General features: G+C 41.6%; 1 protein-coding gene and 1 pseudogene across 1 annotated transcript in view; both read right to left on the reverse strand.

The window, feature by feature from the left end:
• Positions 1-6130: 6130 nt before the first annotated feature.
• The window catches only part of LOC118991428 (glycerophosphodiester phosphodiesterase domain-containing protein 4-like), a 72125-nt gene continuing 60065 nt past the window's right edge, over positions 6131-18190 (reverse strand). The window contains exons 10-12 of the mRNA XM_037052644.1: positions 12251-12398; positions 8437-8519; positions 6131-6281 (exon numbers count right to left, since the gene is read on the reverse strand). Of these exons, the coding sequence (XP_036908539.1) occupies positions 6131-6281; positions 8437-8519; positions 12251-12398 (382 nt within the window). The remainder of the gene's footprint in view (positions 6282-8436; positions 8520-12250; positions 12399-18190) is intronic.
• On the reverse strand, positions 14738-17028 carry LOC118991427 (mitogen-activated protein kinase 6-like; annotated as a pseudogene).

Genomic DNA, 18190 nt, shown 5'->3' on the forward strand with positions numbered 1-18190 from the left:
ATTCTTGTTTCTTCATTCTGTTCTGGTTGAATGTTTATTTCTTCCTTCTGCTCCAAATCGTTGATTCTTGACTTAATCCACTCTAGTTTAGTTTTCCTGTAAATTTTTCTTTATTTCAAGTAGTGTATCCTTCATTTCTGATTGGATCTGTTTTATGTTGTTGAGGCCATCATTAATTTCCTTGAACATCCTTATATCTGTATTTTGAACTCTGCATCTGATAGATTGCTTATCTCCATTTTGTTTAGTTCTTTTTCTGGAGCTTTGATCTATTCTTTCATTTGGGCCATGTTTATTTGTCTCCTCATTTTGGCAGCCTCTCTGTGTTTGTTTCCATGTATTACATAGAGCTGCTATGACTCCCTGCCTTGGTAGTGAGGCCTAATGTAGTAGGTTTCCTGTAGGTTTCAGTGGCACAGCTTCCCCTATCACCCAAGCTGAGTACTCAAGGTGCACACTTTATGTAGGATGAATACACCCTCCTCTTGTAGTTGAGACTTGATTGCTGTTGGCAAGTCAATGGAAGGGATTCACCCAGGCCAGTCATCTGCAAGGGCTGGTTGTTACTGACCATCCCCTGCCCTCCCCTTCATTGAGGATTAGCCATTCAGGGGCAGGGTGGTGGTGCTCTGATGTGCTCTATAGCTGTCCATTGGGTGTGCAGGCTCTGGTTTCCTGGGTGGTGCCAGCTAAGATCAGCGCCACCTTTGTTTTGCCAGGGGCCACCCTGCCTGAGCTATAAAGTAATCTGAGATGGCTGCTACTTTTGCTGGGCTTGGAGCTTCCTGGCCAAAGCCAAGCTGTGAATCTAGGCTGGTTGCTGCTAGTGATGACTTGGGATCACTTAGCAGGAAGTATGGAAGTTGGGGGCTCTCTGAGGCTGGCTATCACTTGTTTGATAGGATTTAGGAAGTTGTGCAACATGAGCTATTCATATGGAAAAGCAGCTTGTGTGGTCCCATAAGTTGGGTGGGATGGAGTCTCTGGGGATCTCCAGGGCAGGGAAAATAGAATTCCATCCAGGTTGATGGAATCTCAGATATGTTGTCTTTGTCACCCTAGTGACCATGAGGGCTCTGAAGAACACACCATCCACCTCTGTATTCCTGAAAGGCTGCCTTTATTTACATGCTGATGTTCACCACAGCTGCCCCATTAGCAGCGGGTACTGTGAGGGGTTAGGATGGGCCAGACCTAATCCTTCTAATCCTGCCAGTGCTGTGGCTGTGTGTAGGGAAGGCTCAGAAAAGGGTCAATGGCCTCTGCCCACCTTTCTGTCTGGGAGAAAGCTGTACTCCAGGCTTGCCTTGATGCCAGACAGTTCAGTTTCTCCCTGAATGTCCCACTGGTGCCTTTCAAGCTACTGCCCTGGTGCTAGAGCTCAGAAGGAGTAAATCTGAATGCCTGTGTGTGGGTTCTTTAAGGGGAACTACTTGGGACTCCAGAAGTTTCTTCCACTGACTCAATCCCTGCTGGTTTTGCAGCCAGAAGTTGTGGGGACTTATCTTCCTGGCACTGGAACCCTGGGTTGGGGAGTCTGGTATGGGGCTGGGACTCCTTGCTCCTGAGATATCCCTCCCAAGTTTTTACCCATGACATGTGAATGTGGAACCAGCTCATTCCGAATCTGCACCCCTCCTACCAGTCTGGCTGGATGTGGTTTCTTACCATAGTTGTCAGACTTCTATTTAACTTGATTACTGATGGTTCTGAGTAATGGTTGTTCTATAGTTTAGTTGTAATTTTGTTGTGTTTTGTGAGGAGGTGAACCGTGTTTACCTATGTCACCAGTAATTTCAATCTTGAAGAAGCAACTGTACACATGAGCTTTATCTTTTGTCAACTTCACAGGAATAAGGGGATTTTTTTTTTGCTCTTAAGTTGACTTTGTAGGTCAATTCCATGACAACCAGTATCTATGATAGATTCTCTCCTTTATGAATGTGGTATACTACTCCATTTATTTGCATCTTCTTTCAGTAAACCTTTGCAGTTTTGAGTGAACTGTCATGTATCTTTTTTGCCAGAACTTGCAAATTTTCCCTTAAATTCATTTCAATTTTGTGTTTTCATGCTGCTATAAATAATATTTAAAAAATTTTTAAGTTATTGATTTCTGTATCCTGAGATATTGCTTAACTAATGTATGTTTCAGTAAGATTATTGCTGTTTGATTCCTTAAAATTTTTTAAATGTAAAGTATTGTATCTGCAAATTAGGAGTTTCATTTCTTCCTTTATGCCTGCCATTTATCTCATTAAACTGGCTGCGATCTCCAGCACAGTGCTGAATAGAAGTTCTGAGAACAGGTATCCTTGTGTTATTTCTGATCTTACAGGGAAAATAATCATTGTTTCACCATTAAAAATGATATTGGGTTTTCAGTAAATATATTTGTAAATGTCTTTGAGCTGACTGAGGAAGTTTCATCCCTATTCCTAGTTCTCCCAAAGCTTTTCTCATAAATCAGTGCTAACTTGTCAAATGTACTTTTTCTACTTTATTTTGTGAATATGGTAAATTATATTGAGTAATTTTGAAATGATGTATTCATCTTGCATTACTGAGATAAACCTCACTTGCTCATGATATATTATCCTGTTTAAACTGATGGATTCCATTTGCTAATACTTTGTATTTTTAAGGCTAAGTTCTAAATAACGATGATGTGTACATTTAGTTCTCCTAATGTTTTTGTCAGGTTTTATATGAGGGTATTGTTGGCCTCAAAAATCAGCCGGAAATTCTTCTTCCTCTTCCTTTTTTCTGAGTTAGTGTAAGATTAGCATATCTCTTATGCATTTGATTAGTGAGTGAAACTGTTTGGAAAATGGACTTTTCTTGTGGTGAGGTTTTTGATATACAAATTGATTGTGATAGTGGGTTATTAAGGTTTTCTATTTCCTCTCACAGTTCTGACAAGTTGTGTATTTCAAAGAATTTGTCTACTTTATTTAATTTGTTAAATTTAATGGCATGAAAATGTTTGTAATTTATCCTTTTATGTCTAGGTTCTTAAAAAGACATTCCCTGTTGCATTTATCATTCATCATATTGGCAATTTCTCTTCCCCTCTTCCCTACCTCTCATCTTGGTAATAGTACATCAATTTTATTCTTTTCAGAGAAACTTTCGATTTTTTTGTTTTCTCTATTGTTTGTATCCTTTCTATTCACACCATTGATTCCTGCTGTCTTTAGTATCTCCCTCCTTTCCCTCCTTGGGAAAAATTTCTTAAGGTAGAAACTTAATATTAAACATTTCTTCCTTTTAACATTTAAAGTTATAAATTTCCCTCTAAGTCTTGCATTGGCTGGTACCCCACAAATTTTACTGTTGTATATGCATTATCCTTTAGTTTAAAATATTTTCTTTTTTTAAGATTTTATTTATTTATCTTTAGAGGGGAAGGGAAGGAGAGAGGGAGAGAAATATCAATGTATGGTTGCCTCTCGTGAGTCCCCTGCTGGGAAGTGGCCTGCAACCCAGGCAGGCACCCTGACTTGGAATTGAACCGCGATCCTTTGGTTTGCAGGCCCGCGCTCAATCCACTGAGCTATGCCAGCCAGGGTGAGAAATATTAAAATCTCTGACTATAAATGTCTTTCATTCAGGGTTGTTTCATGTGTTTTGAAGCTGTATTATTAAGTTCTGACACAGTTATAATATCAATACCTTCCTGATATAGTGACCTTTCATCATTATTTTTTTTTTTTAAAATCCAGAATCAAGACCACAGACAATTTATTATGTAAGACATAGGGTGAAGAATGACCAAGGGAAGTTATGGCTGTGTGTGACATGGAACTTGATGAAAAGGCTCAAGTTGGCTGAAGAGAGTTTAAATTTGGCTTTTGCTCTTGAAAACGTCAAAATAATCATAAGAAGCACTTATGCCTTACAGAGAAAGTAATCCACGAAGTGTCATTTTCATTTTGCAAACTCATCATTATGAAATTAGTTTCCAATAATACTCAATGTTTTCAAGTGTATTTTTCCAGATACAGTCACACCTCTCTACTCATTGGTTTCAGAACTTGTCAAACCCTGTGCTCGTCATGTTTTGATGAGAAAAAAATGTTTCAGCACTTGGTGCTTGCTCACTTGGCGCTTGCCCTCTTGTTAGAACTTGTATGACTCACAATGCCATGCCGCAAGGGAAAATGTTTTATCACTCATTGCCTGAAAAATTCATTCGGCACTCATCAGCTGCAGCACTTGTCAGGAGTTCCTGGACGAACTAACAAGTACCGAGATACCGCTGTACTTCTTATGCTGAGGCGGCTGTGGCGCAAGATGTTTTCAGTGTTGGCAGCTCTACTCCCTTCCACCTGATGGCGCTGGACACAGGTTCTGGCTTCTGTCCAGTCTTCCTGTTCCTTCCCTGATTCCAGACTTAGTCCTCAAATGCACAGCTTTTTGATGCATTTTCTTTTTGCTTAGTTCAGGCAAAACTGGTTTCTGTAACACCAAACTAAAAACTTAAAAATAGGAACACTTTAAATTTATTTTCTACTCTCCTTATTTTCTTATCATGATTTCAACATGAGGGGGAGTTGAGGTAAGGTTAACTTTTCCTAAGTTAATTTTCTAATCCTTCATTTAACGTGAACACATCTCCAAATTTCCCTTCAAAACTTCTCTCCCATCCATGATTCCCTCATCATTTCCAAGCTCTTCTCACTTCATAACTGGAGATTACTGTTATGGGCTGAGTTGTGTGCCCCCAAATTCACTACACTTGAAGACAGAGCCTTTCAAGAGTTGGCTAAAGTGAGGCCGTTAGGGTGGGCCCTGAGCCACTCTGACTAGAGGAGAGAAAATCTGGAGACAAACACTGAAGACAGGTGCGAACAGAGAGGGGAGGCTGCGGGAGGGCCCAGCACGGAGGGGGCTGTCTGCCAGCCAAGGACAGAGGGCTCAGAAGAAACTGAAGCTGCTGACACACTGATCTTGACTTTCTAGCCTCAGTACGCGTGACATAAATAAATTCCTGTTGTTTCCCCATCCAGTCTGGGACATTTTGTCACAACAGCCCTAGTTTAGTCACACAACTACTGAAAACACCGAGGCCTCTGGAATGTAGCCTTCAGACCTCTTGCCGCCAGGTCAGCGATCTCAAGACCCGTGTAACTCACAGTCACCTGAGAACTCTCTGCCCCTCTGCAGAGTCGGGCAACCTCGGCTCGAACCCTCAGTTCCACAGCAGGAAACACCACTGCCTTCCATTTAACTTATTCCAATTTCTGAACTTCTTTTTCCACCATCTCTGCGATCCATTCCTGACTCTAAGCATTGGATCACCCAGACCCCCGCCCATGGTGCACAGCATCTCGGGACAGTCACCCCTGTCCACAGAAATTGAATTAATTCATGCCTTTTCGAGTTTACTAAGGCTCCAGGGGCTGTGTAAGGAAACTCCACCGTGTGCTGCAGTCCCCTGCTTCCTGACTGGCCTTCCTGTTGCCACTGCACTGGCTCCCCGAACCCACAACGCACTGCCTGGTTGTTTCCTTTGGAAAATTAAAGCCAGCTGCCCTTCCCCTTACTGGCCTATGGCACTTCCTCAGCCCCCGAGTTCTCCTGCTGAATAATCCATTACTGTGGTTCCACCCCTCTCCACAGAAATCCAGCACATCGCTCCCTGGTTTGAATCTCATTTGCCATCTCCCCATTGCTTACACGCAGAGCCCAGACTCCAGTCCAGCATTTCAGGACGTCCACAGTGTTCCCCCCACTACAACACACTTCACCCACAGCTGAAGTCCCACCCACGAAGCACACTCAGCCCTGACAGGCACAGAAATCTCTCTGGCCTGGACCTAGGTGCTGGGCCCATGGTGTCAACTGCTATCTTCTTGTCTGTGTCCTCACTGTTCTCTGTGGGCCAACCCTCTGCTCTCTTGGGCCACCCTCACAGACACTTTCAGTTAGCTTCAGCCCTTCTCAGAGTGCCTGGTACAAAGTGTGATGAAAGAATATATGAACAAGTTAACAAATAAACACCATGTTCAAACACTTCCAAGGGGTCCACTGCTTAAAGACTCAAGTCCAAAATGAGGCCTGATGTCAAGGGTCCTCCAGCATCTGTGCCCAGCCACACCTCCCAAATTCTTCCTGGTCCCCACCCTCAATTTCCCACACTCCCTCGGCCCTTGTCACACACACGACAAGGAGGCCCTATCATCTGCAGGCACGGGGTAGCCCTGGGGTGGCCTCTGGCTTTACCTGTGTAACTGCTGGTGCTTTCAAAGACTTTTTCTTTTAGGCTCTCTCTCCACCTGGAAGGAAGCAGACCATCCTTGACTCTCACAGATCTCTTCCAGAAATAACAATAATCTAAGGCAGTAGCCAGAAAAGAAACATTACCCAGTCAAGTTCTCACTTAAGAACTGGCACTTCCCCTGCAAAGGAAAACTCACAAGTAAAGACATGATGGGTGTGACGAGGCCCACACACTCTAGCTAAGTCCCTCTACAGGGTGTCTCCTCTCCCACCCGAACCTGGCAATCCTGTAGCATTTTCTGGGCAAGGACCCTCAAATGCCATTTCCTTGGATAGATACACACTGTTGTCTGGGGAGGGGCAGTGATTTTCCCGGGTCACCAATAAATCCAGGGCTGAAAGCCAGGCTTCTGCATCTGTGGACTTGCTCTTTGCACTGCATCCTGCTGAGTTCTGGACAGTCTGCACAATTCTGTCCCCTCTCAGGGGAATCGCACTGAGGGTGGCAACAGGCTGTAACTGAGCGTGAATGACAGCCCTTACCCCTAAAATACTGTCTCGTGCTGAGGAGGTGGAAGAGGTGTGAGGAGTTGCAGGCAGCACGAGAGGAAATGAAGGGCTCAGATTATTAACCTGCCTTCCTCAGAACTTGCCAGGGGAAGCGTTAGGGGATGCGTTAGGGTGGTTGGTGAGGCAGGCTGTGAAAGAAATCACAAAAAGAAGAAAGTGTAGAAGGTAAAGTTCTTATCCACTCTCCAAGAAAAGAGAAGGGCATGATGTAGAGAGATACACCAGCACTGAGGGCCGGGGACTTGGAGCTTTTATTGGATTAGTATTGGATTAAAAAGAGGGGCGGGGGGGCTGTTGGGACATCGTAACAGGGGCCACGGTCTCTTCCAATGTTATCTTCCTCCTGTGGCTGTAGGAACAGTCAGTTCTGTTCTCACTTCCAGTAATTTCCAGTCCTGGGGACAAGCTCAGGAGAGTACAATGGCATCATGTTGAACAAGGTCACAGGCCTGCTCAGCAGATGGCGCCACAACAGCAAATGCGCTGGCTTTGTCCTTTCAGGATGGATTATAGAAGAGAAGTTTAAGTATTTTTCAACTTTCCCTAGGAACCATTTACACTTTCATTTTTATTTTAGTTTTCTTTTTATCCTCACCTGAAGATATGGTTATTGGTTTTAGAGAGAGGGGGGGAGGGAAAAAGAGAAGGAGAAAAATATCAATATGAGAGAGAACATTGATCTGTCACCTTTTATATGTGTCCAGATCAGGAGCGAAACCACAACCTAGGTCTGTGCCCTGACCAGGAATTGAACCCAACCTTTAGATTTGTGGGACAATGCCCAACCAACTGAGCCACTCACCCAGGGCTATACTTTTATTAATTTACTTATTAAATTTAAAATTATAAATATAAAATAGTATGGACATTTCTCAAAATAGATATATCAAACAACCCGGAAATTCCATTTCTGAGTATGTACCCCAAAAAAATGAAAACACTGATTTCAAAAGACATATTCACCCCTATTTTCACTGTAGCATTATTTACAATCGCCAAGATATGGAAGCAACCTTGGTGGATGGATCTAGAGGGTATTTTGCTAAGTGAAATAAGTCAGGAAGAGAAAGACAAATACCATATGGTTTGACGTATATGTGGAATCCAAAAACAAATAAAACAAAGAAAGATGAACAGAAACAGAGAACAATGAGGTGGTATCAGAAGGGAGGGGTGAAAGGATGGGTGAAAAGGCGAAGGGGAATAGAGCCAATAATACTGTGAGAAATTTTCATGGTGATGGGTGATACTAGAAATAGCAGGGTGATCATGTTTTAAGGTACAAAAATGTCTAATTACTATATTGTACACCTGAGCCCTGGTTGGTGTAGCTCAGTGGATTGAGTGCGGGCCTGTGAACCACACGATGGAGGTTCGATTCCCTGTCAGGGGATATGCCTGGGTTGCAGGCCAGTTCCCAGCAGGGGACTCACGAGAGGCAACCATACATTCATGTTTCTCTCCCTCTCTCCTTCCCTTCCCCTCTAAAGATAAATAAAAAAAAAAAGAAAAACAGCCCTGGATTCCTCTTCAACCTACAACTATATTGTACACCTGAAACTAATATAAAGAATACAAGATTGTATACCAACTATACTTAATGTAAAACATAAATTTAAAAAATTATAAACATATACCTACCAATGAAAATAAAATATGGCAAAAATGAAAACTGTAGAAACAACATCCATGAGAAACCATATGAACTTATAATAACTTGGTGTCTACAAAAGAAAAAAAACACAGTCAAAGAACTTTACAGATGGAAGGGGTTTTTTGATCACATGGGCCAAGCCCCCTGTCTGCTGCCAGGCCTGGGGGTGGAGTGGAGGGGCCACAGACCCACCCAGGAGCCTGTCTGATGCGTGGCCTCCAACACAGACAACACCTGCTGCTACCTACCAGTGACCCTCCACGTGTGGGGGCTCTACAAGGGATGCAAGTGCACACCCTCCACACAGGGGCCTGGGAGGTCCCAGAGAAGTCACACAGCAACTCTGCTCTGAACCCAGGACTACAGCCCAAGTTCTGTGGGCTCCCGTGCCCTGTGTTTTCTTGGTACAGCTTCCTAAACCTGGCTGTGTGTGCAGATCCACAGTAATACCTGCAGTAACACAGGTCCCAAGTCTGCCTGCAGACCTCAGGAATAAGAACTCCTGCATTTTTAACAACTCCTCAGTCAGTGAGCTAGCATTTAGAAATCACTGTTCTACATCACGATGCTTCAAGTAAATAGGCTGAAATCATAATTCTCCCTGAACATGCCCCCTCCTCCATGCTCCTCTCCTGAATTGCCCCTGTCCCAGAGCTCCATCTCCTGGGGCCTCTTGTGTGACTTTCCTAACTCCCTGGTTGGACCCTTCCTTTCCCCTTCCTCTGTTCCCCCTCCAGTTTTACTTGATGCTACTGGGTAGCACTTCTTACTTTCTTAGGCCATTCTCCCACCCCAAGGTAATTTCTTGGACTGAATAATAATATCAATAAAAATACTAGTGATCATGATAATAACAACAATGAGCAATTAATGAGCATTTACAGGACCTAAGGAAGTGTTCTAAGCACTTTTAGGATATTTTCACATCGAATCCTCACAACAGCCCTGCTAAGCTAGTACCATAGAAGCTCTAAACTGAAGTTCACTAAACTGAGGCTGTTACTGGCCCCTGAGAAACACACTAACTGGGGCTTTGGCCCGCTCTGCAATGCGTACCAGGTGAGCATCAGCAAGCAACGCCAAGATTAAGTTGTTCTTGCTCCTAAATGGCTTTGAACAGGTACATCCATTGTATAATTGTGCTGTGTAATTAAATTTACTTGAATTTGAGGGAAATAAAAGTGTCATTTTCAAGAAAACTAAGTCAGTGAGTTGAAAAACTCAATGAATAGCAGTAGGTCATTAGAAAATAAACCGCCTTTGAATTAGGTATGAGTAGAACACTAGAAGAGATGAGGCAGGAAGATTATAAAACTTTGGGTGTAGTCTTCATTCAGATTGTTTCTCCCTATGATGATATTCTTGGTCTGCTTTAATGAAATGAAACTTAGAAACCATAGCTGGTTCATCTGGATATTTAAATAAGCAAGAGAATACATAATCCAATCAGTTAAATTATCCTCATAGACTATGACTCTCTGTCAAAAGGTGGATGAATATTTTAAATTAAAAATAAAATGTGTAAAGTATGTGTGTGGTAGATTATAAAATGACCACAGTATTCCTCCCAAAATGCAAGCCTGTGCACAATGTGACATCACTATTCCTCCCCATCAAGAGGTGGAGTGTGTCTCTACCCTGGCCCACCTTGAGTCTGTACTTGGATATGTGATTTTCTTTGGCCAACAGAACATCAGCAGACGACACACTGGGAGGATTCTGAAAAGTACATGCACATTGGGGTTGACCTCTCCTGCTGCTGGGAACCCATTACCACCAGGGAAACAAGCTCAAACCTTAAGGATGACTGGCCCCATGAAGAGACACTCACCCCGTCGTCCCAGGGAAAACTCTAGACATATGAAGAAGGCCATCCTAGATCAGATAGTCCAGCAAAGCTGGTTCAGACCCGAGGAACCACTCCAGCCATCATACAGAATATAACAAATGTTCGTTTTTAAGCCACTAAATTTTAGGTGGGTTTTCTTTTTTCTCTAAGTAGGAAAAGCTGATAGACTATATGTTTTTTTTATGATTCCCCACTTTAGCTTTTTCAACTAACAGACCAATGACTGTGTTGGATAAAAGTGCTTCTGTGTACCACTATCATTACTGGCTTACAAATAAACAAACTGTGGCACAGAAGGTTAACTAACTTCAAGTTCACACAACGAGTGGGAAAGCCAAGATTTGAATCTGCATATTCTACTGCCAGAGCGTGGGCTGCTTGGGAAAGCCCTGGGGCCACTTGCCCCGCCTCCCTGGACAAAGTGACACAGGGCCTTTAAAAACGGCACCCACCTGGTGTAGAAGAAAGTTTCTTGTATTTAACTCACACACCTTTTTTTCTTTTTGAATTTCGAATCACATGAATTCATTATCAATTCAAGTATTAAAATAAAGTTTTACTTAAAATTTTATTTAATATATCCAAAGAAACAACTTTGAGACATTACTGATGTAGGGGGATAGGATTATGGAGGAGTATATGGCTTTCTGATTTATGTATTTTTGTAATGATTAAATTTTATATGAGAAACAAGTTTTCTTATAATCAATTTCAAAAACAAAAATGTTAGAAAAATATATAGTACATACATGAATGGGAATTTTACAAGGACAGATGGGGGGACCTGCCATCCAAGGTTTCTTTCAGGGTCACTTTGAAAAAACTGTCAGGTCACTGGAATGGGTCGGCAATTTTACACCGCCACCAGAGGGCCTCAGTGCACCACTGGCCCTGTGAGATTGTGTCCTCGACATGGATGCCCTTCTCCTGGCCCTGGCCCTGAACAGGTCAGCAAAGGAGGCTAGTCAGGCTGGAGGATGGAGACGACAACCTGAAATAGTTAGCCTTCTTTTGCCTAAAGCTTTAACTTTCAAGGCAGTTTGGAGTTTGGGTTATTACTCTGAAGTGGACACATTTGATTCTGAATTGAGGCTTTTTGGTGTACTAAAATGAACTTTTAAAAATGATCTAAGGGTCACTAGAAAAGCTATGGGACCTGAGTAAGATTTCATTCAGGGGAACAGAAAGGCCTAACTCACAGAGCAGTTTAAAGTGGCAATAGAGAGAAACTAAGCTGTATTTGGTGTGTGCTGTTGTGTCCCGTTCAGGAAGCCTACTACACACAGGTAAGAAAAACAGTCTTTGTGGCAGTTAACCGGTTAGCCAGGCTCTGTCTAAGTGATGAGGCTACACTGGGATTTTCACCTCGGGCCTGCAGGTCCCCAAGCCTCTGGCAGTAGCAGTAGCAGGGCCAGAATGGGAAATCACTAGGTGACTGGATCATGGCTCTCTTCTTCAGAAAACATCTTGTTCAGGTCTCACAGTTGGCACTTTGAAGTCGAGTACACTTGTTTTTCTCCCCAAACATCATGCCGTTATCATTGTGCCATGCCTCTAGAAAGGTGGGGGCAGTGATAACAAAACTCTTGGCTCCAACCTCAATGTGAATCTTGCATCACGCAAAAATGTGCAAGAATCTTAATGTCTTCACGCTTCATTTCTTGTGGGGATAATAATAGTGGCAAATTCAGAGGGCTAAATTACATAATGCATGAAAAGAACACTGTAAGGAGTCAGTAAATGGTAATTATTAGAATTATACTAATTTCTCCCAGAAAATCACAAAAGGACCTGGGTGAGAAAAGGGAGAATGCTACATCTCCAATATAATACAGGTCTGTGCTCTTAACAGTCCTGATAGCTGACTACACAGTGGGCAATGCACAGGTGGGGCAGGGGACATCAACTCCTACTATATCAGACTAGGGAGAACAATCTCCCAGGCAGCTCACCATGGAGTAGTAAGGGTGATTGATCTGCCTCAGGAGCTGAACGTTGTCGGTGGTCACTGAGTGAATCCTGGAGCACCACGCCAGTGAGAAGAGCCACGGCTCATTGACCAGGTACAAGTTGATGGTGATGTTAGCTGCTTTGTAATCTCTGGAACAAAAACAGGACCCACGGGGGATTGAGACTTAATCTTAGCCTCATGGCTACCATGTTTGTGAAAGGCTTAAATCACCAGGAGCACCCAGTCCTTAATAAACCACTTAAGATATGACCTGCAGGTGGTCCATTTTGCAATGAGATAAAGGAGCGGGTTTACTACCTCTACCCCCACACCAGCAGTGGCACGCTAGTGAACTGGACGGCCTAAGGATAGAAATGAAAAGAGGAAAGGAAAGGAACCGGGAAAAGAGAAACGGAAGGAAAAGGGACAGGGAAAGGTAGGCAAAAGGGAAGCTCCATACGCAGTATTTGCTAACCTCCATGGTGTAAGTACTCCTGTCACAGTCAGTTTAAGCCACCACTGGTAAAACAGGTTTTCAAAGTTCCTGAGTAGTTAATAATTGGCTCTCATAAGAGTGAGAACAAGCTCTAGCACACTGTTGGGTAGTGGCTATACTTACTTCCACCAAAGCACTTGACAACACACCATCTGCTTTCCTATGGATCTTCTTTACTTGAGTATAAGCAAATGAAAGGCAGAGACAGTATCTTATTCATCTTTATATATACAGAACCTAGGATAATACCTGCCTTCTAAAATAGTAATTGAAGAAATGAATACCAATCTGGTGAATATTTAAGTTTCAAATACAAAGAATTTTTACAAGTACTGAGTAAAGGAAACTCAACCAGACTTTCCCCAATGCACTAAATGTCAGTAAATACTCCTGCACTGTCTAGAGAGACAGGAAGAGGATAAGTAGAGAAATATTTAGTCATTCAAGTTGTCATTTTGGGGGATTAAATTTCTTTCTTTTTGGCTGGCCACATTTTATTTGCCCTTTGTCTTCAAACAAGATAACCAAAGATACAGACAGTATTCAATGAAATAAAATGGATGAAACAAATTCTAAGAAACTGCAATGCCACATGCTACAATTCAACCTAATTTTATTCATGGTTGCCTTGGGATGGGAATAGATCATTCAGTGAAAACATAGAGTAAGAACAAAATACGTCTCATCATATACAACTTTGTTTTTGTTTGTTAAAAGAACTTTTATATTTTTTAAGATTTTATTTATCGTTTTAGAGAGACAGGAAGGGAGAGAAGAGAAGGAGAGAAATATCAGTGTGTGGTTGACTCCCACATGGCCCCCATGGGGACCTGGCCTGCAACCCCCGGCATGTGCCCTGACTGGGAATGGAACTAGCAACACTTTGGTTCACAGGCCCTTGCTCAATCCACCAAGCCACACCAACCAGGACTATCATGTACAACTTTTAAACTACAATAATGATGTACATTAATTACTTCCATGCACACAAGTCTGACATTACAGTTTTTCTTTTAAATAAACACAATTAAGAATTCTAGGAGCAATTTATAATAAAGTAACTCCTAATTTTTCTTTGTAGATAGATCAAGTACCTCCAAAACACAAATTCCTATACACATTGAGCACTTTACTTAAAATGAATACTTAAGCAAATTAAGCAAGTAGACAGCCTTAGAATAAACTGACATTATATATTCAGGTAAGTAGGCAACAAACCATAGTGCTAAATGGAAAAAGTGTATTTGCAAATAAATCTCAAAAGCTAAATTAACTTTTACCATTTAATGCAAAAAATATATTGATTTGCTAAAATAAATAAGATGTGATGTAGTAACACTTCACTATAAAGAAGGCACACCAGAACATTTATAAATGGTGAGTGAATCTTATGAACAGTTTACTACAACAGATGCTGGCTAAAGAGAAGTGCATACTGGGAAGCACTAGGGGTGGTGTATGTTTTGTCACATACTTTTGTTACCTTGAGGTAGATAACACATGTATACCAAATTCGGCATTCCTTTTCAGTTGCTACTGGTAACACGTGTTTGAAGAAATGTGTACTGTATGAAAAACTTGGAAATACTTATGAATGAAAAATGTTTTAGGAAAAAAGATAATTGTACACAATTATGTACAGACTCACTGTGTACATTTCAAGGCAAGATTTTTGTTTCCTGTACAACAGATCACTGTTTTATAGAGAATGTTTTTTACTTGTTTTAGTGCATTTTTTTGTCTCTTGCATTGCATTATTTTGCTCTATTCTTTATTTTTGTGTGCAAACGACATGCCAGTTAAAATGAAAACCATCTCACGTGTAGAAAAAAGTCTGGATTTTAAAAACCAAGAAATAATAAAATCCTTTCTAAATGACACAAGATTCAAGTTTTTTTTACTGATGCAAGTAAAAAAATGACTTAAAAACTAGTAATATAAAAGACAAACACATTTCATGAAGAATACAAAGAGAAATGTCTGGTGAGTGTTTTAATTCAGATGTTTCAGAATGCTGCTGTGTGTTTCATGAGCAATCTGAGGGGAAGATTTCATAGCAGAAGGTGTTAATGTGGCCTGTATTCACTTAAGTGGTGACCCGACTGGACTGTGAAACTGTGGGATGCCTGTGGATTCAAGCTGCTTGTTAAAGAGGAATTCACCACTGTTACTCAGAAATCCTTCCTCATTTCCCGCCCCCCAACCCCTGCTCCCAAGCTTCCCATCTTGTACAGGCTCAGTTTCTAGCATTTCAGTATCTTCTTTCCCTACTACAGAACGTGTCCAAGTAACTAGAGTAGTGTTTTCCTTCTCAATTTGTTCATCCTTCCTTACCTCACAACAAAACTGATTTATGAGAAAACAGCCATCCCCACTACCCACAAACTGGCTATCCCAAGAAGACTGGTACAAGGCTTCTAACTGAGCCAAATTTGCCATTCCCTTTTCCTGTTTTTCTTGGCTTGCTGACTTTGATATGAAACTTTTCAATTCTAGTTGGGACACTGAGCTACTCAAGTCATTCGATTTATCAACATCAGTAGGCTCATGTTGTGAACTAAACTGAATAGTTCCTGCAATAAAAGAATCACAGTCAAATCCCTGGTTCTTTTCCCTTTCCTTTGCAGCCAGTTGCTGTGATGTCTCCTCTAGAGCTATCTGGGCGTTAACCAACCCACTCCTTTCACATTTTGACTTGCCTTTCTTATCAGATTTTTCTTTGCTTTGTTCTTTCCAATTGGAAAGATCTATAATAAAGCTTGGGTTCATAGTAATGGTTAACTTTACTTTCTCTCCAAACTAAGTTACCTAAATATGACGATGACCTCATTTTGTAGTTGCAAGTATGGCTACACTCCAGATCACAGTATTTGTTTTCATGATGATCTGAGTACTGCCAGTGAGGCTCAGTAGAGTAACTGTTATCAAAAGCAGGATCCTCCAAATACTTTTTGTGATCTCCAAATTTCGTGGATCAACTTGTACTTCTTCATCAGTGACATCAGACAAAACTCTTGGGTCACACTGAACTTCATCAACATCAAAATTGTTATGTATAGGCCAATCATGCTCTAAAAATTGACAATCATGATACCTTTCCCAGTTATAAATGTGGCTATTGGTTTCATCCATAAGCAAAATATCATCAACTTCATCTTCAATATGAAAAGAATGACTGGCAATTGGCTCATCCATTGGAAAAGAATATATGCTCATGTAAGGATAGGAAAGCGCCTCTTCTGCTGTCAACTGATCCATGGGGCTAATGTCAAAATTTGTTCCATGAAATCCAGTGCTTCTCAACTAATTCCTGGAAGCAGCTGAGTTAAAGGTTTATGTGGCTCAGTTATGTCATTCCTAATGTAAACTGGAATTACGCTGAGAAGCTCCTGATGATCTTCCTCATGTACAACAGGAATAGATTCTACAATAAACTACATCTGTTCAAGTTCATGTGCACCTGCAAAGAGGGTTTTACCAGTCAGCATTTCAGCAAAATGCAGCATGCAGCCCACATGTCAATGGTTTTAGTATAATTATTAGGAGAAAGTAAAAGGCGTGGAGCTCTGTACCATTTAGTAACCAATCCTTCAGAAAGATGACCCTTATGGGAATAATGGGGATCTGTGATCCGCTCAAGACCAAAGTTACCTATCTTCAGCACCAAGTCTTCAGTGTCATTGAAAAGATGAGCTGGTGTGAGATCTTTGTGCAGTATGTTTGCAGAGTGAATATATTTGAGCCCAGGCAGCAGCTGATACAGGAAAAGCCAGTATGCTCTTCCAGTAAAGGGCGCTGCTCCAGCAGGTGTGCCACATGTGCCTCCATGTACTCCTGAACGGTGGAAACGCTGTTCTGCTTGGTGAGAGAGCCCACATCGTCAGTAACCGGCTTCCACTAGGACCAAGAATTTCAAATACTTTCACAATGTTATGATGGTCAAGTCTTCTAATAATTTCAATTTCACATAGAGAATGTTTGACACTCTGGAGATCAGTAAGGACAATCTTCTTGATGGCTACACTTTTGTCACCATCATTGTCTATAGCAGAAAAAAACAAGCCATTGCCTCCACTACCCAATGCTTTAAAGTCCATATATCTAGAGCCCAGATCAAAACCATGAATGTTCATGAGACTCAAATTTCTCTGCCATTTTGAAACTCTTACTATTGCCTTTTCCTTTCAAATTGCTGAACTTGTGTAAACAAGGAAGAAAATTGGCATCAAAAGAAAAGATCTTTCAAAAAGGGAGAAGAAGAATAATTTTGCTTCCACAGCAAGAAGGTTTCTTGATGTTCACTGCATATGCCAACCAGGCCCACTGAATTCCCCTTAGATTTAAAGCTAAAAAGCTCTCCTCATATTGAACATTAAATAGACTGCAGTACACGTAGCTTAAGGAAGGGGCAGCAACTCTGCAGACATCTAAAAAAAAATTCAAGAAACTCAAATGGACTGAAATGACATACTATGCACTCAGATTTACTGTGCTAAATGATTTAACATTTGACAAAAATGTGAATAAATATGCACACAATAGGCTTCTATGAACATTCTCCTCACAGTGCAGATACATTCAGTGTTGGACTGGTCCCGGGCAGCATCGTTCTAAGGTGCCAGTAAGCACTATCTCTGTTATGCTTTTCTTCCTTTGTTGCTGTATATTTCAACAGGAAGCCCTGGTAGCTGCTAGTTAACAGATGTCTTTTGTTAGCGATCAGGTGGCTCCAGCTCACCACAATCGCAGTCAAAGCTACCGTCCATCTCACTCCAATACAACGGGACTTCTCCGACTCATCGACTCATCAAGGGAGTGAGGGGCCCACAGACAGCCCCCAGTGTCGGCTCAGGTCTCGGCTGTGCTGGGGGCAGTGGAGTCTTCGAGGCTCTTGCTTTGCTGCAGTTGCTGTCATGTAATCCTGACCCTGAATTTCTTAGAAAAGACATCCTTCAGCAATGTCAAAAATTTTCTTTAAAATAAAGCTGGTATACCATACTGGTAGCAGCTCTGTACGAGCCTGGGTTTCAATCCCAGCTCTGTCATATGCTGGTGAGGCAGGTTCTTACGCTGAATATATAAATTAAGATAAAAGTAGTAACACCACCTTTGCAGGAGGGTTGTCAATTAGTGACCTGGTATGTCTCTAAGACAATTCTACAGATCAACTAAAGATAAACAGAAATAAGAAAACAGTGGTAAAAAGCTACTTAACAAAATGTTTTAAATTTATTTTTCTCCATTACCATTTAGTCCCCCACACTTCCTCTCCCACCTCTACAATCACCATACTGTTGTCCATGCCCATGAGTCTTTTTTACTTGTTGATCAGTCCCTGTACTCCTTAGCCTCAGCCTGCTCTCTATATGAGTCTGTCTCTATTTTTCTTGTTAGTTCAGTTTGTTCATTAGGTTCCACATGTGAATGAAATCTTATGGTCTTTGC

Source organism: Sturnira hondurensis, unplaced genomic scaffold, assembly GCF_014824575.4.
Source record: "Sturnira hondurensis isolate 20B ecotype Veracruz unplaced genomic scaffold, ASM1482457v3 Scaffold0007501, whole genome shotgun sequence".
Taxonomy (NCBI): domain Eukaryota; kingdom Metazoa; phylum Chordata; class Mammalia; order Chiroptera; family Phyllostomidae; genus Sturnira; species Sturnira hondurensis.